Source organism: Mytilus californianus, unplaced genomic scaffold, assembly GCF_021869535.1.
Source record: "Mytilus californianus isolate M0D057914Y unplaced genomic scaffold, xbMytCali1.0.p SCAF_4, whole genome shotgun sequence".
In the NCBI taxonomy this organism is placed as follows: Eukaryota; Metazoa; Mollusca; class Bivalvia; order Mytilida; family Mytilidae; genus Mytilus; species Mytilus californianus.
In genome coordinates this window covers 39,695,306-39,719,869 of record NW_026262690.1, presented here as the reverse complement: position 1 = coordinate 39,719,869, position 24,564 = coordinate 39,695,306, and the positions used below count along the sequence as shown (strand labels likewise).

The 24,564-nt window shown below is 33.3% G+C and overlaps 1 protein-coding gene across 2 annotated transcripts in view; it reads left to right on the top strand.

Moving 5' to 3' along the window:
• The window catches only part of LOC127738004 (sodium-dependent multivitamin transporter-like), a 42,708-nt gene extending 19,151 nt beyond the window's left edge, over window positions 1–23,557 (top strand). For both annotated transcript variants that reach the window (XM_052249008.1, XM_052249007.1), the window contains exons 9-18: window positions 2,145–2,282; window positions 3,348–3,483; window positions 10,816–10,904; window positions 14,620–14,732; window positions 16,438–16,508; window positions 16,875–16,961; window positions 19,024–19,250; window positions 20,412–20,512; window positions 22,024–22,142; window positions 23,245–23,557. In XM_052249008.1, coding sequence (XP_052104968.1) covers window positions 2,145–2,282; window positions 3,348–3,483; window positions 10,816–10,904; window positions 14,620–14,732; window positions 16,438–16,508; window positions 16,875–16,961; window positions 19,024–19,250; window positions 20,412–20,512; window positions 22,024–22,142; window positions 23,245–23,364 — 1,201 coding nt within the window. In that variant the 3' untranslated portion in view covers window positions 23,365–23,557. The remainder of the gene's footprint in view (window positions 1–2,144; window positions 2,283–3,347; window positions 3,484–10,815; window positions 10,905–14,619; window positions 14,733–16,437; window positions 16,509–16,874; window positions 16,962–19,023; window positions 19,251–20,411; window positions 20,513–22,023; window positions 22,143–23,244) is intronic.
• The last annotated feature ends 1,007 nt before the right edge of the window (window positions 23,558–24,564 follow it).

Here is a 24,564-nt window from a genome sequence, read left to right as displayed (position 1 = left end):
ATTGGACGTTTATCAAAGAACTATCAATCATTCAAAATTAAAAAAAAAAAAAAAGTTTCACCAATTGATTTACTCATCATTTTGAGAACAGTTCATGAACATCAACATCCTGTCAAAATACACGACTTCAGTTTGTGCACACAAAGATTGCAAATTAAAAGCATTCTTTTAAATAACGATAGAAGTTCAATGGAGGAACAGAGGGAACAATTATGACGGTCATTCACCGTCAGGGGGAGCGGATATTCTCTAACAACTATAGGTCACCATACGGACTTCAACAATGAGCAAAACCCATACCGCAATGTAAGCCATAAAAGGCCCCAAAATGACAAATGTAAAACTATTCAAACGAGAAAACTAACGGCCTGATCTATGTACAGAACAATTAACGAAAAACAGATACGATATACAGCAACAAACGACAACCACTGAATTACAAGCTCCTGACTTGGAACAAGCACATACATAAAGAGGCGTGGTTAAGCATATTTGCTAAGGCCAAATCTTCATCCTTACCTGGGATAGTGGTGTAACAGTACAATATAAGAACTAACTTTAAAAATAAGTTGACAAGGGCTTAACTCATCAGAACGACAAAAACACAAATAAAATTCAGTGTGCACCACATTTTTGATGTTATTTCTTCATAGACAGAAAAAAATATTACTGTCATTCCTCAAATAAAGTAAAGGTTAAAAGTTTTTTTTTGGTAACGAAATCATTGACTTAATAATTTAACAGTTATACACAGATTACTTTCATTGAAATCCAAAATGTCACTGCAGCCACGGATATATATATATACATATAGATAACGTGTTGGAATTGTTTGTCTTTCCGTCTCCCCCCCCCCCCCCCCCCCCCCCCCCCCCCCCAAAGACGTAGTCGGCCTTTTTCTGACGTTAGATTTTGATTGCAACTTGCAATTTGTACTTCCTTCCTTTTTTCCTCCAACATTTTTTAAACGTCGTATATAGGGCCTAATTATCCTCGTTATAGCTATCTTCAGTAGCCGGCATAGCCGGCAAAAGAGGGTAAAACCCTGATAAATATATAAATCTTACTATGTTTCGTCATATCTCATTTCAATGCTATAAAAGCATTCTAGTAACCGCTCGACTACGTCCGTCCAAAAGTCCTTAGGCAGAAAACTTTGGTTGAACTTTTCTTGGTTTCTATGAAAGGGAATGATTGTATATTTGATCTGCAGCTTGATACTAATGAGTTGTAAAGTGTAAGCAATTTTTACATCTGCTGTGCCGCCACTTCCTGTTTGCCGATAATTTGAAATTTTACAACACCCGTTGCACAAGAGAAAATTTCGTAATTTTTGTTGTTGTTTTATATGAAAGGGAATAGTTTAATATTTGATCCGAGGCTTGGTAATGGTGAGTTGTAGCGTCACGGTGTAACTAATTTTTACACCTGCCGTGTAACCACTTCCAGTTTGCCGATAATTTGACATTTTACAATACTCATTGTAGAAGGAAAATGTTCGCAAACTTTTCTTGGCTTCTACGAAAAGGAATAATCAGTTATGCTTCAGTATATATACATGCAACCTCAACCAATTGCAAGCAGCGACTCAGGTCCAAACTTTGCACTTGAGTCCTGATTATTTTCATTATAACTATATTTCTATGAAAATTAGAGATAAATCCTACACAAAAAACATGTCTTGCTTTTATTAGTTATATAATAACATTTGCATTTCCACTTTTTCTGCACCAGAATTAGTGTCTTGATGGTTGAGGCAAAACATTATGAAATTTCAAAACCTCATACAAACTTTGAAGAGCTGATCAAACCAAAAATGACCAAAAGTTAATTCAAAGTCAGGACAAGGATATCTGGCTTCAATGATATACAGGTAAAAATATTCTATTTACTGTGTTTTTCTTAACTGCCATGGGACCTACCATTATCAATTAGTTGGACTGGTTGCACAATTGACGAAATTTTTGAACTTAAAAACAGCCCTGAGCAACGTATGTTCATACACGGTATTGATCTGCTCACATAATTTCGAAGTTTTCATATAGAGAACAAAATGAAGACCCGACTTTTCGATTGTAGTTGATTATTCAATATAAAACCTTCTCAGCAAATGTTTGTTGTTACTTTTCTTTTTCTTATGCCAGCTTTGATCCAGATCCTACAGTTCGACATACCTTCTGGGGATTGGTTATGGGGTCTATTATTCGATTGATTGACATGACCTTCAGACAAGCAACAGTTCAGAGAATCTGTGCTGTAGAAAAACAAAGCGACGCAAATAAGTAAGTTATGAATTTTTATATATATGCAAATAAATGTTCGTGCATCACTTCAGATAAGCACATTCCTTTTATGTCCACAATGCCTTCCCAAGTAGCATTTTCCACTATTTGTATATTGCTCTATTTCTATGTCTTTGTTTCAAAATTCGAATAAAAAAGGTATGTATGAAATTATTATCTAAACGACAAATTCAAAAATTACAAATTTTTGTCTAAAGTAAAATTGTAAAAAGCATAATGTTGCGTTTCAGCTTGATGTACCATTTTCAGTGTGAACATGTTTCTGTAATACTCTTCCTTAAGTGTGCTCTATACCAAACTTCGAGCAAAATATATAAAACGTATTGTCGCATTAAAAACAAAATGACCTACACTTAACATCCCAAGGTCATTTTTGCAGTAGGAAGTTGCAACTTAAGTTTCAGCACAACTACAGTGTATATGAAAATAACAGTTTGAATCCAAATGTATTATTTTAGTTATGTCCTACTTGTGTCATGCCCTTATGGTAATACCGACACATTCTATTTGTTGCAACAAGATAAATAATTCTTTCCCTCCCTCATCCCAAAATAAACCCAGATTGATTGTCCTGTATGCAATTTAAAAGATTTTTTATGATTTTGTTTTAAGCAGGCTGGAGAGAAAAAAATTGCTGCAAGAGTATACAAACACCTCATAAGATATTAAACCTGACGGATTGTTTCATGAGTATTAATATTTGGTATCGATTACAATGCATACGAATGTGAAATCGCTCTTCATGTCTGAATTGTTATACAGTCTCTTATGATTGTTTTATTGCACAAATAAAATCCAGCGGACATTTATCATCGGCCTAGCAATTTTTATTATTTTATTGTAACGGTTCATAATAAATGATAAAATATGATTACGTAAGTTGACTTTTCCGAAAATCGATAGGAAACACTTTTTGTGACGAATTTCTAAAAACAATCCCTTCGACTACGCAAAAAAAAATATAGTCCTGTGGTATGTTAGTTAATATTAAATTTCAAATACGCGATTTTTCCCAGAAAATTGATTATAATTATTATTTTGCAGGATGCTGTGCATTGCTGGTCCTGCATTCCTGGTAACACTGTCCCTTGCATGTAGTGAAGGACTGGTAGCTTTTGCATATTTTACCACCAAAGGGTGTGACCCGATAGCTAGTAAGGCTATTAGAAAGCCAGACCAGGTATAAAATACTTCTATTCACATAGCTCATCAAAGGTGACTTGGGAACAGAAATCTGGTCAATTTTAGTATTCTTCCGACCAGCAGTAAAACCCTTGCCAAAGTGGGGCGTCCATTTGAGTGTGCAGGATGTAGGTATACGCAACCAAGTCCGGTCAGAACGGGTATATTGAGCCTGATGCCTCGTGAAAAGAGAGTGTCGCGCTCTCTGCACGGTAAGAACCCCTGCAACACCTCTTTGAGGGATCCGTAGGTGGCCTGTTGCAAAGCGTTATTTCTGTCCCATATACCGTCAATATTCCAGTGGCAGTCCAAACTTCCTTCCCTTCATCGCGGTCGACCCTTATAATAGGACCTACTGTATTTATTGTTAATTTGGTATCGCCCTAAACATGCATGAAAAATTTGCCACTGGACGTTAAGCAACATTCCTGTACCTATCCAATATATACCACCATTTTCTAGTGAAAATCAAAATATCAAAATATCAAGCCCATTATGAAATATTAACCACTGGATGTTTGAAAAAACAAAAAGTAATCAACAATGTATCTTTATATCATTAGAACTTACAGCAATTGAATTTAAAAATAATATTAAAACAGCCTTTTTAATTTATTCCAATCTTCAACTTTGTTAAGAAAAAAGCAACATATGGAGATAGTCTATCATGAGGGTTTATCATTCATTGGCAATCAATAATCCTGAAAACTAGACTTGTCATTCAGATTAGTGTTAAGGTCAAATGCGTCATTTAGCCATTTGACCTTAACACTAATCTGAATGTCAAGTCTAGTTTTCAGGATTATTGATATGTTCTCCAATAATTTGAGAAGTTTTGACATATAAGTATGATATATAATGCAAAAGATATGATATGGTGTATCAATTAACAACACATGTCCTTTACTTTAGTATCACGCTGCATCGGTCGGGTTAAGTCTGAAGGATAAGGTATTCGAATTATGGATTTTTTCTGATAAGGAACTATCAAATGACCATGATGTTGTTTTCATGTTTTCATTAAAGGGGCATTAGCTACGATTTAGACAAATAATTAAAATACGATTCTTTTTCTTTCAAAAGTTAATATGTGGAATTTTGAAATTATATTTCGTTATAAGCAGTCAGTTTGGCCTGAATTTGTATAAGCTCAAAAATATCGAAGATGTATCATTGACTTGCAAGTCAATGATTTAACCTAAATTTAATCCGTATTCATGTGACCTTCAATTAAACGCCTTAGCTGGCAATGGATTACGCTTGTACCTGGCGTGCTCAGCTATTAAAAGGAAAAAGAATGTCAATATTGAAAGTGAAAAAGGGTGAACCATCTCGTTGAATGATTCGATCCACGTAAAAACGGTGATTAACATATGTTTTTAACCTCGAACTTGATATCAAACAGACCTAGAAAAATCCAATTGCACGTGTACGCTATCTATTTCTATTTATGATTATATTGGGTTATATGACCGCCGCCAGTATTCGGATGTCATCTCGATGATGGTTAATTAGATGGCGTTTAGACTAAAATACACACGAAAAGCTGATACATATTATCGAGTCCATGCATTGTTAATTATTTTAGACTTTTTGTAATTTGGATATAAGTTTTAGTATATAATAGATAGAATATGAGAATTGAGTCAAATCAGTGAACATGAATTTGATGTCCCTTAAAGCTGTCGGTGGTCTTTTTTAATTATGTTTGTTCTTAGGTAATATATGATAGGTCAACAATGTTTTGTATATGAAAAAAGTATGAACAAAAATACCAGTCTCCGAGTAAATTTTATACGGGGGAAGTCCATAAAACCTGACAAAATCAAACGCCCGACTATATCAGCCAAAGGATCGAATGGAAAACAATTGTCACATTCTTGACTTGGTGCTGGTAGTTTCGTAAGAAAATGGTGGGTTAAACCTGGTTTACAGCTAGCGAAACCTCCCATGACAGTTGTTTATAGTTCCGTTGAAATTGACAAAATTGGGGGGCAACACCAACATACATAATTGGTTAACGTGACAATAATTGAAATCCAGCAACCAAAAACGGTGTAAACATACATCACAGACATACAAACACAACTAAACTGAATTCATTATAATATTAAGAACATATGCATTTGACATGTTAAATTTTACCTCGACCATAATTTAAGATTTTTGGTGTCCCTCAAAATAGTTAAACCTTTTTAGCAGGAAAAAATTATGATGTTAACTCAAGTTAACTTTGTCAGATATATATATTTTTAAAGAAAACAAGTGTGGACACAGATGAATGTGGATAGTATGTTTGGATGTTTGACAGTGTTTTATATGACAAAAGGAGTTCTATGTTTTTCCTACATGTTGTTATTAACTGTATGGCACGATGACAACCAACCTGAGCATGAGGAGTGTTGTTTATTTAATATTTAGATTTTATGTTCAAGACGGGCATGGAAGAGACACTAATTGCATTAATTACCAAATGATTATGATAGAATATTTTCCACATCTTTGATTTTGGATACATTTTGTAGCTAGGAGAGCAACACATAATAGGTTCATTTTTTCATGTGATTTTTTTTTAAATGGGAGATGATATCTGAGAACATGATATCAGGAGGCTGTAATTCAGTGGTTGTCGTTTGTCTATGTGTTACATAATATTTGTTTTTCGTTTATTTTGTGTACATAAATGACTATGTGTTATGGGCTTTGCTCATTGTTGAAGGCTGTACGGTGACCCGTAGTTGTTAATTTCTGTGTCATTTTGGTCTGTTGTGGAGAATTGTCTCATTGGCAATCATACCACATCTTTTTTATATGTATTTGCTCAATATTTGTATGGTTCTATTTATATTACTTTGTGGTGGATTTTAAGTATCATTAGTAAAATATTTTGTTAAAATGTCGAAATTGTTTCTCAGATTAGAAGACATTTATTGGTTTTAAGAATGACAATGCCTGACATGATGCTTGGGGCTAGAAGAGCTAGAAAGTAAACTTCTGTGTTGTTTTTTATCAATTCTTTGATAACATCTCCTCCAAAGCTGGCAGAAGCAAAAAAAAGTTTTGACCAATATGAAAATGATATCAACAAAAAAACCTTTGTGAGCATGCTTCAAAGACTCATAACTGCTCCAAAAGTAATCTGATAGAATTTCAAGCATGTCAAGTTGGTATTATGAAAATCTACTTAATATGTCTAAATATCAAAAAAGTTATAGTATTCAATATGAAAAAGGTATTGCAAAATTATTCTCTTTTCAATTTTTTTTGTTATATGGATACAAATATAAATGATACCAATACAGTATTTGTTGTGGTATGAAAGTGTAGTAATTAACATTTACTGTAACAATGTTAATCCACACAAATTAAAAAATAAACAAATGAATGAAAAATGTTGAACATGTACAATGAAATATATAGTTTTAGAAATCAATTAGGCTAGATAGGCCTTATAAATTTTGCCCTTTTTTTTTAACATACTGAATGACCATTTACACTCAGGACCGAGTCATCAGTAGGCAGTACAGATGTATTAAAACAACCTAGCATCATATTGCTAGTAGCGAGTGTAGCATTGTCGGGTAAATTTGTTCTTTTTTTTAAATTTGGTTAATGGACAAAAAATGTTTGGTTCAAATCATAATAAAATGCTTTTATCTCCTTATTACTTACATTGTACATAGAATGGATACTACCCTGACAAATCCTTGTACATGAGAGTTGTCTGTCAAATCTTTATTTCACAAAGAATGAATTGCATAACAATGAACTGAGCTCAAAGCAAAGCACTTTAATAATACACTTAGACAAAGAGTTCAATCCAGTGATATACTTTGTACTACAGGTCCTTCATGAACATCCTATCCACCAAAACCATATCTCACAAACATGCCATACTACATGGTTGGATCAGAGGTCCTGAAAAAGACATGAATTTTATTATCGTATTTTAATTATATATACACAGGTTAAAAGTTATATACTCCAATGGCAGTCTTTCCTGCTAAAATGTCATGTGTAGAATGTGATATACCATTTTTGGGTCTATATGGGTACTGTTCTTTATATTTATTAGGTCATTTTGACACAGCAAAATATATAGAAAATGTTAACTTTGATCTGGAAATTGAGTTCTTTTTCGCAAAATAAACCCACTAAAACTAAACTTCGAATGCAAAAGACCCCTAAATGGCTAACAGATATTGCTTTAAAGAATAGTCCATAATGATTCTTGTTATTAAAGAGTTCATGAAATGTACACCGATTCTGTCAGTTGAATGGACTAGAATGAGATAAGTTATATAAACAAAGGTGTTTTCAACAGCTGTGGTGTAAATTAAATCAGTTTTATTTTATGGTTGACATATTTAAGTATATATGTAGATCATTGGCTTTTCAACACATTGATATTTTACAATATCGATTATCTATTTATTGTTATGTTGTTGGTATTTTTCACCTTCCTAAAACAGTTTTAACACAACATGAACACAAGCTTGATAGATCTTGATAGGGTGTCCTCACATATTTTGACGTTGCTGAAAAATTTTGGTTGACACATGTATCCTCTTCTCATCATTTTTCGTGCTATTAAGAATGCATACTGTCGTCACAATTTCCATTGAAAAGGCATGCATAGTACAAATTCATGTGACGTACGAAAACATATGATCTGACCATATACATGTACATGTATGTATAGGTTATCAGCTTTTCTACACATATTAGCCAGTAAGCCGCAATGAACCTATTATGGCGAATGAGCGCAGGTAATGAGCTAAAATGAATCAAATTGTGTCCTCAGTGGGGGATATTTTAAGGGATCTATATGAAGAAAACCTGATCATCTGTTTATCGTTCTATTACTGGCTTTTTCATCTCACTAATTTGGCCTGAGACAGTTTTTACAGACGAAAGGAAGCTTGATAACTACTCCTCACACACATGTATAGATTATCGGCTTGTATCAACTTTACTAATAACTATTTCTAGGCATCTCAATAAATACTAAATACTATATATAGCCGATAGCCCAGCAATACTGGTGGACCCCATATTTTATTAATTTAAATATAATTGATAAACACAATATACATAAAGCATAAGTATCAATGCACAATAAATTCACTATCATTAAAGAGTTCAATAGAATAATTAGTAAATTGTGTTCAAAAATATTTTGCTCTGTCATCAACGATCCCGCCGGCCAGGAAAAACCAACAAAAACGAGTCACCTCGGTCAAACTCCATTTAAACTGCAGTCAAAAGACTACATTTTAAATAAAGTGGAAAATGTGGGAAACCTGTGTCCAAACCCAAATGCTCGGAAGACCGTCTCGAGAGTTATACTTGGACTGTATATAAAGTAAATATACTATCTATATGTAATAAGTAATAACTTAAGTTACTCTTTAGTAAAATATCTAATTCCTACTAAATACAAATTAGAATAACAATACAATTGAAAATGAACTTTATTTCACTGTTGTCCAGTCTGATGCTTGGCTAGAAGTGACCAACAAGGGAAAATATTCCCGCTAAATATCAATATCACGTGATATGTATATACGTGTACATACGAAGTACCCGTATCAATAGTATTCACTAGTACCGTTATTACAGTAATTTCCCACTATACTATCGAACCGTTGGAAATTATAATTCTACACGAGTCATGAATATCGTAAAATGTTAGCCAGTGAGCAGGCCCGCAATGAACCTTTTTAGCGAGTGAGCCCAGCTAATGAGCTAAAATGAATCAAATTGTGTACTCAGTCACAGTTGGTGATATTTTAAGGTATCTACACAAAGAAAACCTGCTTATATAAATCTCAGTGGCAGATCCACAACTTTTCATAAAAGGGGGGTGGCCGCTGACTGACCTAAGGGTTGCCCACTCCCGTCATGCTTCCCCAGTGGCGGATCCGGGGGAGGGTTCCGAGGGTTGAAACCCCCCTTTTTTTGGACGATCAATGCATTTGAATGGGGACACATAGTTGGAACACAACCCCCACACCCATTGTCCTGAGTTGGGAACCCCCCTTTTATAAAATGGCTGGATCCGCCCCTGCTTCCCTATAAAATCAACCAAATTTTCCCCACCCCCTGGATCCGTCTATGTAACTGTTTATCGTTCTGCGTAATACTGGCTTTTTCACCTCCCTTACTTGGCCCTAGACAGTTGCTTATCTCAATATCTGTTTATCGTTCTGTCACTGGCTTTTTTTAGACTAGAGACTCCATGTGTACAAACCTGACGTCAAACTCGTGTACTATAAATGAAGAGACAAATGATTTCACATTAAATCCTGTAACATTACATCTAAAGATAATTATAATCCAAAGTAAATTATATTACGATGTCAATGGACTAAATTCCCGCGCAAATGTCATCACTGGGATAGACCAAAACGAATTTTAGGTTTATGTATCATTCACATTCCGATCAATTTACTCAGTTACATAAAATATATGTGTTAACTATTTTTATATTGGTTTTGAATTTAGTTAATATATCAGAAAAAAAGATTTATTTCTCGCAGATAGCCCTCAATACTATACACCTACTCGACACTGAAGCTAAAAAAACCTAAAACATAATAGTATATGGAATCGTCCAAACGGATTACCTAATATTGATATAGGTGAAATATGTAGATTCAGAATTGTGTACACAGAAATAAGATCAGAAATAAAGCCCTATGTAAGGTGAAAACAATAACACAACTGTATAAAATCATTGTTTATTAAATTTGCTTGCATAAGAACCATGAAGTTAAAATTTATAACGATTACGTTTATCATGTCAACCCCTTTTCTTCATTGCATCAAGGCTTCCGTTGCTTTACATCGAGCAGCAATTCAACCAATCGGGGAATGTTAAGTTGGGACATACCTCTATTTTTGGAAGCGTGATCTTTACATCGAGGCTTGCGTTGCTTTACACCGAGGCCACAGTAGTTCGACCAATCGGGGAATGTTTATTTGGGGCATGTGACCTATTGAACTGCAGGTTTTATAATATTTTAATCGAAATTGTAGAAAAATGAAATGTTGTTAGTACATACAAAATAGAAAATGATGAATACTTTTAGTAAAAGATAATTTGGATCCGGGTTCTGTGTATTCACATCATTTGTACAACTCTCCTTACTGATGCCATTTTTTGGAATTTCTGTGACCTAAATGGTTCGCGAAAATTAATATTTTATTATATAGTATATTAATAACACATGGGAGTGATAGTAATAAGGTCTTAATAACGAATTTTCTAAATTATTATTCTAATACATTTTAATTTGTAGCAATATAATTCATTATTCTTTTCAAGGTTTTGCCTTACATGGTGTTTCATATATTTAAAGAAACTCCTGGCATGGCCGGTTTGTTCATGGCTGCTGTTTTCAGTGCTTCCCTCAGGTACGTTAATCAATAGTTTCCTTTATATTCATTGGATAGGTAACATAAACTGATAAAGTTATTAATAAAGATTTTCATATTTCAAGATTGCACAATTGTAGCCAGGAAAAATTATTGCTGCAAATTCCAAATATGTAAAGTAACTTTTTATCTATCTTGCTTTACTCTATATCATGTAGAACCAAAACCATACATAACTTAGCCTGGTTTGTTTGTTCTTACTCTGTGTTGGAAAGTTGTCGGATAATAGTGAAGTGATATCCAAACAGAAGCATGCATATTGGAATATAGAAGTGATTTACCCTGAATGATACTTTTTTCCATGTTTTTGCATTTTGGCAAAAACTATAGGAGTTGGAGAGAAAGGTTCAACGCCAGAAAGATCAGCTAAATTAGATCTACAAGTCCTCATGGCCAAATTGTTAAACTAGTTATAGGATGTATTGCCATAATGTGACGTTTTTTTTTTAATCTCGAAAACTTTAATAGATAGGTTTAAATAAAACTCATCAAAGATTCCAAGCTTATATTTTTGTGCGCCAGACGCGTGCTTTGTCTTTCAAAGACTCGTCAGTGACACTCGAATCAAAAAAGTTAAAAGGCCAAATAAAGTACGAAGTTGAAGACCATATATTCCGAAAGGTCTGCCAAATACAGCTTAACGATCTTAAACAGTAAAAATGATCATCAATACAAGACAGTAAAAATGATCAACACAAGACAGAAAAATGATTATCTATACAAGACCTGCATGTACAGAAATCCCATTAAGTAAGATCTATAAATAAGCAAACATAACTGATTGCAATATAGGAAAGAAAATAAATATCAAAAGGGTATATTTATTACCAGGTTAGCGATCCAGGCTCTTGGTATATTTGTACATATTTCATTAGGAAACATTATTATCTGTAATCAAAATTAAAAAATAGCCAACGCATTATTGACTACCTGTATAAGAAAAAGCTTTGGTGACCCTCATAAGGAGAGATTTAAAAGAAAACACGGTATTGGTATTTCCAATTTTACTTTGGTAAGAAAGATGAAATTGACCAAATTTTAACTTAATTGAAACTTCAATTCCCATTTGTCGCCGTTTTATGTATCACGGTACTCGGAAAAAAGGCATCATAAGTTTATCATTTCAATCCGATGACCCAGATTATGAAAATAATCTATCTGCTGCGTCTATTTTAGTAGAACAGACATGACAATTGTAATAATTTCCCCTGCAGGTATCTTTTGTAATCACGCCCGAATGTCAGGGGCGTAACTGGACTTAAATAAAGTGCTATCCTAACTAACTAAAAAAAAATTTTGGACCATTTTATGCAGAAGATGATAACTTTTTTCGGGCATTTTCCCTGTATGCCATGCTTATGAAATTCACATCACTCCTTCACGCCCAAACTCCTATTTTGTGAATATTTGTGGACTTTATAGTGATTCGGCAAGGGAGGAGGCTATGGACCGCTCAAAGTCCCCAGCTGGTCCAGGGTAGCACCCTAGTCGGGGATCCAGGGCAGCACCGTAGACGGTGGTCCAGGGAAGCGAATCCCCATGAAGCTCCGGGCATATGAGTAATTACAGTGACTGCTTTGAACACGAAAAATACCCTATCTGTTTCTTACTATACCATATTTTCATGAAACGATAGTAAAGTGTAGTGAGTTCCGTAATTTGCTTCTTATATTATTAACACTAGAACACACCCGCGAAATCGCGGGCATTTAGAGCGTGGTTGAAAGTATGTAAACTGTTGTAGGATGAATTTTTGTAAACGATTTTATGACTGGAAAAATTCAGGAACGGTATCAAAAGTCATAGGTACTTGGTGACAGGACAATTTTTTTAGCCCTCCCCCTTTTTTTCCAAAGTAAGTTATTTTTTTCCCTGTTTTTCTGTATACTATGAACATACATATACTATAAATAAAGTGTAATTGCTATTTACTATCAATTCCAAGTTTACTATCCACGTCGGTCACTGATATATTATTTTATTTATAGTATATGTATGATCATAGTATACAGAAAGACGCGAAAATAATTGTCCTGTTCCCAAGTACTTATGAAAATTATGTGTAATTTTAAAACAGTCCTAACTTAAAGGAAATCTTGTCTATGACTTAAAAGTCTGTCCGATGACGGAAACAATGTCCGGACGCCTTTATTTTCGTTTTCCTCCCAAAATAACCCAAACTGAATAATCATAAGCGAGGATGACAAATGCGACTATGCGACTACCTATAGGACACAGAGGCATGATGATTAATTTATTGTGGAAGGAAGAGAAGCGACACACAAAATGAGGTCTTCTCATTTAATAGTATAGATGTTTATTTTCAAATATAAAATAAATTTTATAAAACGGGAAGATCAGGAAGAGTCGACAACCGAAGCGTTAATCAATGGACAATTGACAAACCAGGGAACAGATAAGACACAAAAGGAGAAACAACAACATTCAACATTGAAAACTAAATACAGATGAAAAACACGGACCCAGAAAACAATGTGGCGACCTCCGGTGCTCCGGAAGGGTAAGCAGTTCCTGCTTCTTGCAAGACACCTGTAGTGTTTCTCACGAAGGTCATTCTCAAATTAAAGGAGCGGTTTCTACGACAACGGTAGAAGGTCATTTGGGACACAGATACCCCAGGTGAATTAATAGTCTTTTGGACAAACGGACAATGGGAATACGAAATCTAACGGCCACTTTTAAGTCTTGACTTATAAGTAAGGGATATAAATCTAAGATGTTTTCAAGGTGATTGTATTGAGCCTGTATTATTAAATGTTAATACTGCATGTAAGACTTAAAGTATAGTTAATATCGAAAGTCCATATATCTATTTTTTGCCAAGGCAAATGATCGCAGAACTCTCTCGTTGTTGATACCCATTTCTTTGTGAACATGTATGAGCGCCAACGAAGATAGTCTGTCCTGTACCATGGTTGAACGGAGATAAGTTTTCGGTCGCCGTAATGCACTAAATGACCGTTCAGTAGTTGATGTAGTTACTGGCATTGTAACTAGAATTGAGAAGATTTCGAATAATGAAGGATATAGTTCCTTATTAGTCACTGCTAGAGACGACATCAGAGATTTGGGCTTTAAACACCGCCCGACACGATAATCTGTAAAGACTAAAGACTATCCGTAATTCAATTTCAGAATTATTTTTTTTTTGTGAAAAAAATGTGCAAGCAAATCATTTTTTGCGTAAAGGCAGCTACGCGCCTGAAAGTTAATTGTTTACGTAAATAAAGAATAGGTTAAAAAATACCATTAACTTTAACGTTATTCTGCTAGAATGTTAACGTTATTTGTCATGAAGGTACCTTGTGATATAACATTTTCTTTAAATCTTACCTGATTTATACTTTTCCCGACCGGTTGATTTTATATTTTTATATTGTGGTTTGTTATATTTCAGTTCTTCATTATAACGTCTAATTTACTTTTTCTTGTAGAGATATAAATAAACAATTCATGCATTTCTATCTTAACAAGATTTCGGAAGAATCAGGTTCATTCTTTTAGTAAATACATTATTGGTGAGATTTAATTAAATTAAAAAAAAAAATGCTATTGTAATTTTCGTAAGTACAAGAAAATATTTTGTTTCAAACAGAACTCCGTCATTTTCATATCCGTAGTATTTTTCACCAAATTACACTGTACTGATGAATCCTATCATTTGTCATTTTAGTACATTATCGTCACTTCTCAACAGTATGGCGGCGGTGACCGAAGAAGATATCATAAAACAGTGTTTTAGAAACATATCAGACTACAAGGCAACTGTTGCGGCAAAACTTTCAGGTATTGATAAGTAAATATTGACAAAGCTTCATTTATATTGCAAATGTTAATTTCCTACGGCTTATTTTATCATGGTGCGTTTGTTGCACAAATATAGAACACATTTCGTGTATCTATCTGTTTTAATCCAAGTTGAGATATTTCTTCATTGTATACATGTATACAGATATGTTTTAGCCATCATGTTATTTTGATAAAAATTACACAAACAAATATAAGGTCACGCATCTGGTTTACGGGATAACTGAGGTTGAAAAGAGAAAATTTTGCAAAAACGAATCAAATTATATATTCTAAATTCATTTTTGATGGCAAAACATGTAAATATTGTTAGATTATTAGATTTTGAAAAAAAGTTGTTTAATCGTAATCATGGCTTTTATAATTTGATTTGTTCGGCATGGAGTATGAACATCATGTTTAAGTAATATTTATAATTTAACTTAATAGAAATAAGAAGATGTGGTATGAGTGACAATGAGACAACTCTCCATTCACGCCACAATGTGTAAAAAGTAAACAATTGTAGATCAAAGTACGACCTTCAACACGGAGCCTTGGCTCACACCGAACAGCAAGTCATAAAGGGCCCCAAAATGACTAGTGTAAAACAATTCAAACAGGAATATCAACGGTCTAATCTATATAAAAAACGAGAAACGAGAAACACTTATGAACCACATCAGCAAACGACAACCACTGAACAACAGGTTCCCGACTTAGGACAGGTGCAATCAAATGCAGCGGGTTTAAACGTTTTAACGGGCGCCATCCTTCACCCTGACCTGAAACAGTAGTGTAAAATTACAACATAGAAAGACACACTATTAAATATCAATTGAAATGGCTAAACTCGATTAAAAAGACATAACAAAACAAGTAAACATACACTGAACAAACGATTAAGTACATTACAAAAGTTGATACATCATAAGACTGTCTTTAAGTTACAAATTAGGAACATTTTATTAAATTTAATTTTTGTATACAATTGCACGATTGTATGTATACACATCTAATTAACACTACTCATATGAAGTCTTATGGCCCTCTTTTATTACCGATAGCATACTTTTTTAATAACCTGAAAAGAAGTTTTGTGGAACATTTGACAAATCCAGATGTATAACATTGTTTTTTTTTTTTGGTGTGTAGAGACATTTAATTTAGGTGTCTAGTAAAGTGAAAGAAAATACAGTGCTTCTTCTTTGATTAAACATCCAAAATAACTTTAAAAACTCATCACAGATATAAGGCTGATAATTTTGTACTTTTGTCTACAAAACCTCGTCAGTGACGCTCGAATTAAAAAATGTTAAAAGGCAAAATAAAGCATGGAGGACCAAACATACCGAAAGGTTTTATCAAATACAGCTAAGGTAATATTTTCCTGGGGTAGAAGATCCTTAGTATTTCGAACAATTTAAAGATTTGTAAACATTTAATTCATAAATATGACAATATCCATGATATTTCATGTCAACACAGAAGTTCTGACTACTGGGCTGGTGATACAATCAGGAAGGAAAACTCCACCAACAGTGGCATGATTGATTTTGGTTTATCGGTTTAAAGATGTTATGTTTAGTTGGTTGATGCCTTTGGATCGGCTTTCAAATATATAAAATGAATCTCGTGGTCTGCTTGATTGAGTTTAGATTTTATTATGTAATTAGAGAAGCAAAATGATAAACGACTTTTTCAGTGGTACTATACGGAATTCTGGCTGTTATCTTCACCATTATGATTGCCAATATTGAAGGAATAATTTCGCAGGTATGTTTCCTAAATTTATAGTCCAGTATGAGTTATCTGATTTTAGATTTGACACATTTCCTTGAATTTATAATGGCAAAATATAGAAGGATAAAAAATTTTAATCCATCCAAGGAGAGTGAAATTAAAGAAAATTTTCCTGAAACTTTATTTTCATGTGAATTATTACAGGAGACCGAAAACTCCACTACGTTAGTAGTATTCATACTTAAATGTGTTACGTCCAGTGTTGTTCAGGCACAGTTACAGTAAACTGCTTGAAGATTTAAAGTTTTAGATAATTTCAGTGTACGGTTTCAAAAATATATTACTCAAACACTAATTGTGACTCATTAACAGATCATGCCAACTTCATTTATTATACAGTTAAGTACCAGTTTTACTTCAGCAGTTAGCGGACCAATAACTGGGCTCTTTTTATTGTCAGTATTTTATCCCTGGGCAACTAAAAAGGTAAGTTTAAACTCATCAAAGATACCTGGCTTATAGTTTGGTACGCCAGACGCACGTTTCGTCTACATAAGATTCATCAGTGGCGCTCGAAACATCTTAGTGCCCAAATCAAATATGAATTTGAAGAGCATTAAGATAAAAAGTTCCGAAGAAAAGTACAAAAAAAGTGCTAAAAAAATCTATGCTTGTGTGCAGAAAAACCTAAGTGTTTCGAATAATTCATCATTTTATAATCATTAAATTTACAGAAAATGAACATATCAATGATATTCCATGTCAACACAAAAGTACTGACTACTTCGACTTGTGATAGCCTCGGGTACGAAACGTCCATCAGCAGTGGCATCGACCCAGTGGTTGTAAAAACTCATCAAAGTTATTAAGGATAATAGTTAAGTACGCCAGACGAGCGTTTCATCTACACAAGGGTCATCATTAGTATGTGTTGGTAATGTAAAAATTATTATCAAGTACACAAGTTATCTGTATTCAGATATTTGATCGTCATTTTAAATTATGTTACAACATATCGTGTAGTTGTTGCAAAATTTACTGGATCTAGCGTAATACTTGTACATGTCCTTAGCGGACCAAAGGTCAAAGTGAACTTTTGATCACTATGCCTCTTTCGTCAGTCTGTTGGCTTTAGAACTACTATACAGAATGAAACCAAATATGACAGACATGTTCCTTGTGAGGTTTGTTCCGAGGGATTTTTAGTTCGATGTCGATTCATCAGAAAGCGTGCCAGCCTTGGCCTTCTATGATTTCCGATTTGTTGAACTTGGGAAATGTTTTGTTATGAACGGCTGAACAAATGTTTACATAACTTAACGACTGTTGTTATTTTGATGCCGGTTTGATATTCAAAATGGCCGCAAACGGAGGTCAAAGTTTCCATTGAAACTCTACCGGAAATTAATTGTGTGCTTTTCTTTCCAAGAACGATAGCAGTGATCCAAGGACAACCGATGTCAAAGATTACATTGAAAACCAATGCGAAAATACATTAGTTTTTTTTTAAGAATATGTAAAGTGAAATGAAAATAAACCAATGCAGAAAATTTTATTGGACGGTACTTATCAAGTGTTGTTTCTTTAGTCCTGATGAAAAGTCAGATATGGCATCAAGGGGCCCAAATTGGAGTCCATTGGTACAAATTACAAACGATTTTCCTTTCAAGAACCAATGGACCAATTGAAACGAAACTTAACAGGGATGTTCTTTCGGTCTGAAACAATGTTGTTATTATCTTACATTCGAAAAGGATTCCAGCCGCGATCAAAGTCTACATCGGACTCGGACTACTTTTGAACTGAATTTTACTGTGCGTATTGCTGTGTGTTTGATTATTCTACATTAGATAGAGGTATAGGGGGAGGGTTGAGATCTCACAAAACAGGCTTAACCCCGCCGCATTTTTGCGCCTGTCCCAAGTCAGGAGCCTCTGGCCTTTGTAAGTCTTGTATGTTTTTCAATTTTAGTTCATTTATATATTTTGGAGTTTAGTGTGACGTCCATTTTCATAGAACTAGTACACATTTTTGTTTAGGGGCCAGCTGAAGCCCGCCTCCGGGTGCGGGATTGTCTCGCTGTGTTGAAGATCCATTGATGGTTTTCGGCTGTTTTCTGCTCTAGTCTGGTTTTTGTCTCTTTGACACATTCCCCATTTACATTCTCAATTTGATTAAAACGCCATAGGAAATTACGTTTTCATTTATATTTGCAAATGGACAGATGAAAGGAAATGAAAACAAACTATGCAAAAAGGAACGATATGTTATTACTTTGGCTCTGATAAAAGTCATGAATTTGCTTTTAAGCAAAAAACATCAAGGTGAGTGTTTTGTACCTAGGAGCTTATAGTTCGATATCAGCATCGTTTTACTTATTACTGACCAAAGCTGTTATATACAGGTATTTCTTAACGAACCCCTTATAACAGAAGTAATATACAGTTCTCTCTTTACGAATCATTGACAACTGAAGTAAAGAATTTTTGGTAAATATCACCTATTGGATCAGATAGAACATGTATGAAAATGTTCATTTATTTTTCAGAGTGCTGTTATAGGCACATGTGTGGGTGCTGCGTTAGTGTTTTGGTTGACCTTAGGCCAGAGTCTATCTAAATCTCTGCGGAAAACACAACCTCTACCTTTAGGACCAATCGATCAATGTTTTTCCAATGAAACAAATAATTTCATGGTGGACTTTAATATGACTGACAGGTTATATTCTTACAATGTTACAGAGTCACCTGTCAACGTATTAGCCAATGACGAACCGTAAGTATCTTCTTCAAGGGATGTAAAAAGGCTTAATTTGCTAACAATATCTTAACAAATCATTTGTCAGGTAGTTCGAATTAAAAATCAAAATGTATTCGTTTGTTGGTAATATATAAAAGCATGCAAATAGTCAGTATTTTTCTTAAAAAATATTCATCATTTGTAATACACAGATAGGAACCAAAGTAGATAAGTCAAAACAATACAATTGTTATATTTCTGCTACGTCCGGAACAATTTTAACAAGTCAAATTGAAAAAAAATGGGTAATTGCACAACTAAGATAAATTAAGGTAACAGTAGCTTACCGATGTTTAAATCTTGTTAATCTATTAGAAGGAAACAAATTTAGTTAACACACAGAAACTGGTGGAATTGCATGAAATCCAAAAATGAGCAAGACCGGGTGTGTCAAAAGGATAAGCGTCTCCTGTAAAAACAGCTATACATATCTTTAAAACCCTTAGCAAAACTGTAATTGTACACTACATAGAATACTACATGCATCATAGTGTCATTGATAGGCACGTTGGAAAACCTGAAAATTTAGATCAAACATACGAACCATGATAAATTTAACATACAACAGGATCCACGATACTTATCTCCATTAAATTAGAATGTCATTTACTAGTCTTTAGAGGTAAAAGACTTCTTTTCCACGAATACTAGATATGTTATCAAGACAAACATAGGCCAGATTGAATATTATAATGTTTAAAATAAACAATATATTGCTTTCTTTACTTTGGAGGTTTTCTGGTCGCCATGACCAGTTTGTGACTATCATATGGCAAGTATCAAAGGAAAGGTTAAGGCATATCCATGTGAAAATTTCGTTTTCTAATCGGAAAAACTCACTAATGGCTATGACTACTTGACCCTGCGACGTATTCCACACTTAGAGCAGTAACCTGTTTGTATTCGTTGATATCATCCCCGGTTTTATGCGAATTCATGTTGCTTTAGTTTTAGCTATTTGTGTGGTTAATTGTTTAATTGTTTACATGTATCCAATCTGGTAATCTGACTGATCAGTGTGTGTTTTGTGTTACTATCATGGTCTGTTTTCATATTGATATTACAAGTTATAATTATCGTACATTAATATTTATTTTGACTTAAATCCATGAATAAGTACAATAATCTTCATTTCAGGAGAGGATTGGATAGGTACTATTCTATTTCTTACCTATGGGTCAGTGCATTAGGTGTGACATTTACTGTTGTGTCAGGAATAATTGCAAGCGTTATTGAAGGTATATTTAAAATGAAAAATAATAGAGAAAGTATGTTAAGGCCACCTTTTAAATCACTTATATCGAACATCACAAAGTATTGTGCATCTTTTAGAACAATGTTAGACGTTCACTCGATATAAAAAGTAAAATAACAAAAATATCGAACTCCAAGGAAAATTCAAAACGGAAAGTCCCTTATCAAATGAAAAAATCAAAAGCTCAAACACATTAACAAATGGAAAATAAATGTCAGATGTAAATCAAACTGTACATTTTTATTAAGTCTTTGAAACTTCTTTCATATTGAGAAAAAAACGTATATTTACCTTGATAAACTTCCTTGCCACTAGTTGTCTTTTAAAAACATTTTAATGTTCTTTTTAGTCCCCTACTGACGAAGTCGAAGGGGATTTTAGGTTTGCACTCCGTCCGTCTGTCTGTCTGTCTGTCCGTCCGTCTGTCTGTCTGTCCATCTGTCAGTCCGGCAAATCAGTTTTCCAGACTTTTTTTCTTCGTGCTTGAAGATATTGATTTGATATTTTGTTTATTGATTTATCATGACAAGTTACAGGTCAAGTTCATTTTTCACGATTTTAGCTTTTCTCTTTGTTCAGTTAAAGCCCTTTCTCTAGAATTAAATTTTTTAGGAAATACTTATTAAATAGTAGATTTCTGTTCAAAGGGAAATAACTCATTTTTTAAAAGACAAAATGACATTTTGGATTTTTTTCCTTTTCTTTGGTAAATTGTTTGAAGAATTTAGTGCTAGGTTTGTTTGTTATTCTTGAAGATATTGATTTTGTTAATTAGTATATAGTTTTATCATGACAAGTTACTGATCAAGTTGGAATTTTGTTCCAGTCTGATAATTTTGTGCAGAGTTATATGGTCTTTGGACATAGAAAATTCACTTAAATAATCAGTTTTCAACAGTTTTTTTCGTCATGCTTAATGATTTTGACTTGATATTTTTTATGTAGTTTACACCATGACAAGTTATAGATCAAGTTAGAATTTCGTTCCATTACAATGAATTTGTAACCGGTAGGGGACTATGTATTGCCATGCAATACTCACAGAATGCTTGTTTTTATGAATCTTTAGGTAATACATTCAACATACTGAAATACTGAAAAGATATGTCAAATCGACATAGGGTTTGTTTTTGTTCAAATATGGTTTTCTTGGCATGTTAATGACATCACATTAACATTCCAAATGAATATTATGTACTGAATAAACAAGACTTGATCTTGAATTCCTTTCATTTTGTATTAATTTGAATTTAAAGACAAAACAAGAGAAATGCCATTATATTATAAACTGTGATACGTATAAAGTAAAATCACAAAAATACTAAACTCTGAGGAAAATTCAAAAAGGAAAGTCCCCAAGCAAATGGCAAAATAAAAAAAAACCAAACACGTATAAGACAGCTGCAACAGTTTGTCCCAAATCCATGTGAAATTGTGATAACAATGTTGAAATGTTATTTCCTTTCAATGAACTAGTTGAATAATGTATTTTAGGGCTACCTGCCTCAGATTCCATTGATGTCAGATTTGTGTTGCCATTTTTTGACCAGCTGTTTCCATTTATTCCCAAACGTATACGGACAAAATTGTACCTTGGTGTTCCATTTGAAAAGGTAAGTTGTCTTTATGATAGATTTTAATGAACTTTGACAACACTATGACCAAAAGAATACTATACCAAACATTATACACAAAAGTACTCATAATTCTGTAACACAAACCAATCAAATAGTCATGCTTTTCATAGAACCTCTTTAAGCATAAGCTGTTCCTGCTTTACAAATGTAAAGACAGAAAACAAGAACTTCACGAAAATAATGAGGAATTTGGTTTTGAAGTTTTTACCTGCACACCGAAATAGAATAACTAAGAATATAAAAAGTGTGCACATTTACTTGAGGTAAGGTCTAAGCTTTGTTTGTTGTATGTTCGTAGTATTTATTATCTTTCTTATCACGCTCCTACTTGGAAAAATATGTAGTCAATGTTGAAGATATAATATATTTTTTACTGAAACATGCATTTTGTCAAAATTAATATTTTAATCATAGTCCCTTTAGTTGCCAATTATTTTAGAACGAATCATTCAAATAAAAAATAAATTAACAATTTTTGTGAGCTCTTTCTGTCGTACTTTGCTCGTCATATAGAATAAAATAGTGTTAATTAAAAGGATTGATGTAGGGACGTATTGGTCGAGGTAACATACGGTATCACTTTACTATATGCGAGAAAGTGAGTACGAGTTCCAATATAAATAAATGATGCGTCTATTGGTACATATGTATACTGTAATGACCACAGGACATCAATAAATTTTGTATTTAAGACCTGATGGGCAAATCTTTTAAGATATTGCCTATCAGTTCTTAAATTAAACATTAATCAAAAATGCAAAAAAAATTTACAGATAATGGAATGAGTGAAATGACTGTGACGGCAATTGGTAAGATGTCCTCTGGTCAAATGTCCTGTTCACGATTCTATACAATATGGTGTAGATATCCAAGGACTTCATCTTCAGTTTGAGTTAGTTACATTTTAATAGCTGTTATGATCCTAAAATATACCGCACTCTGATATATTGGATTTCTTAATTAATATGTAATATAGAGACCTAATCGCCAAATTTTAAAATTATTGACCAAAATTATTCGGCCAAGCAATTATAACGAAATGATTTCAGCTAATATCGTGAACAAAATTATTTTTCAGAGAGAGACTTTACTAGAAAATTACAGAGAAAAGCAGCTAGAAACAGACATGAATCTAATTAATATCAAAGACCGAAATAATGAGTCTTTTACCAATAGAATTACCGAGGGAAAGATCTGAGGGCTGTCATCTTACATGATGTATTCATATTCGTAATCTTTTCGTTGCTACACTGAATCTACAGAAAACAATCTGTTTATCACGGTAGATGTTTGGAAATTTTAATAACCCTTGACAAATAAATATTTTTTAGAGATTTTACAGTTATATTATATTTCAGTAATATGTGACAAATAAAATCAGTTGTATTGTTTTTTGTAGTCTACATGTGTTTGTATAATCATCTTCTATCATAATTATTTTTAACATAACAATCCGTAAACTAAATCTTTTGAGAAAAATCAAATATTGTTTGTATGCGTCTCAAGAACGAATATTAATGGTTTCTTTTGAATACTTAATGCTTACATAGATATAAGAAGATGTGGTATGAGTGCCTATAAGACAACTCTCCATCCAAGTCACAATTTGAAGGGTAAACCATTATAGGTCAAAGTACGTTCTTCAACACGGAGCCTTGGCTCACACCGAACAGCAAGCTATAAAGGGCCCCAAAAATGACTAGTGTAAAACCATTCAAACAGGAAAACCAACGGTCTAATCTATATAAAAAACGAGAAACGAGAAACACTTATGAACCACACCAACAAACGACAACCACTGAACATCAGGTTCCTGACTTAGGACAGTTGCAAACAAATGCAGCGGGTTTAAACGTTTTAATAGGCGCCAAAATATCAATTGAAATGGCTTAACCCAATCAAAAGACATATTAACAAAAACAAGTGAACATACACTGAACGAATAAATTTGATCTATGACACAATGTAAATACTAAATTAATAAAACAAGGGGTTTGATGTAAAACAATATCAAAAAGACAACCATAACCTTGGATAAAATGCCGCCAAATAAAATAACGTACACAGATAAATAAAAATAATTTTGTTGTAAGGTATACATACATTGAGTACGGAAATAATTTTTACAAAATAAATAGTTTTGTTGTTCCTAGTACGAGAACAGAAGTGAAAATATATCGTCCTTCTAAACACTTATTATAGGTGGTATATATTAAAAATAGCGAGACTAGATATAACACTGAATAAGTCAACAATAAATTAGAAAAATACATTACAAATTGTATCAACAGGTCAAATTAACACGAAAGTACGATTTGAGAGTACTCGCAGTTACTGAAAGCTAGTTAAAAGCCAAAAACAATTAATAATAAAAAAAAATTATGCATCTGAATCTAAA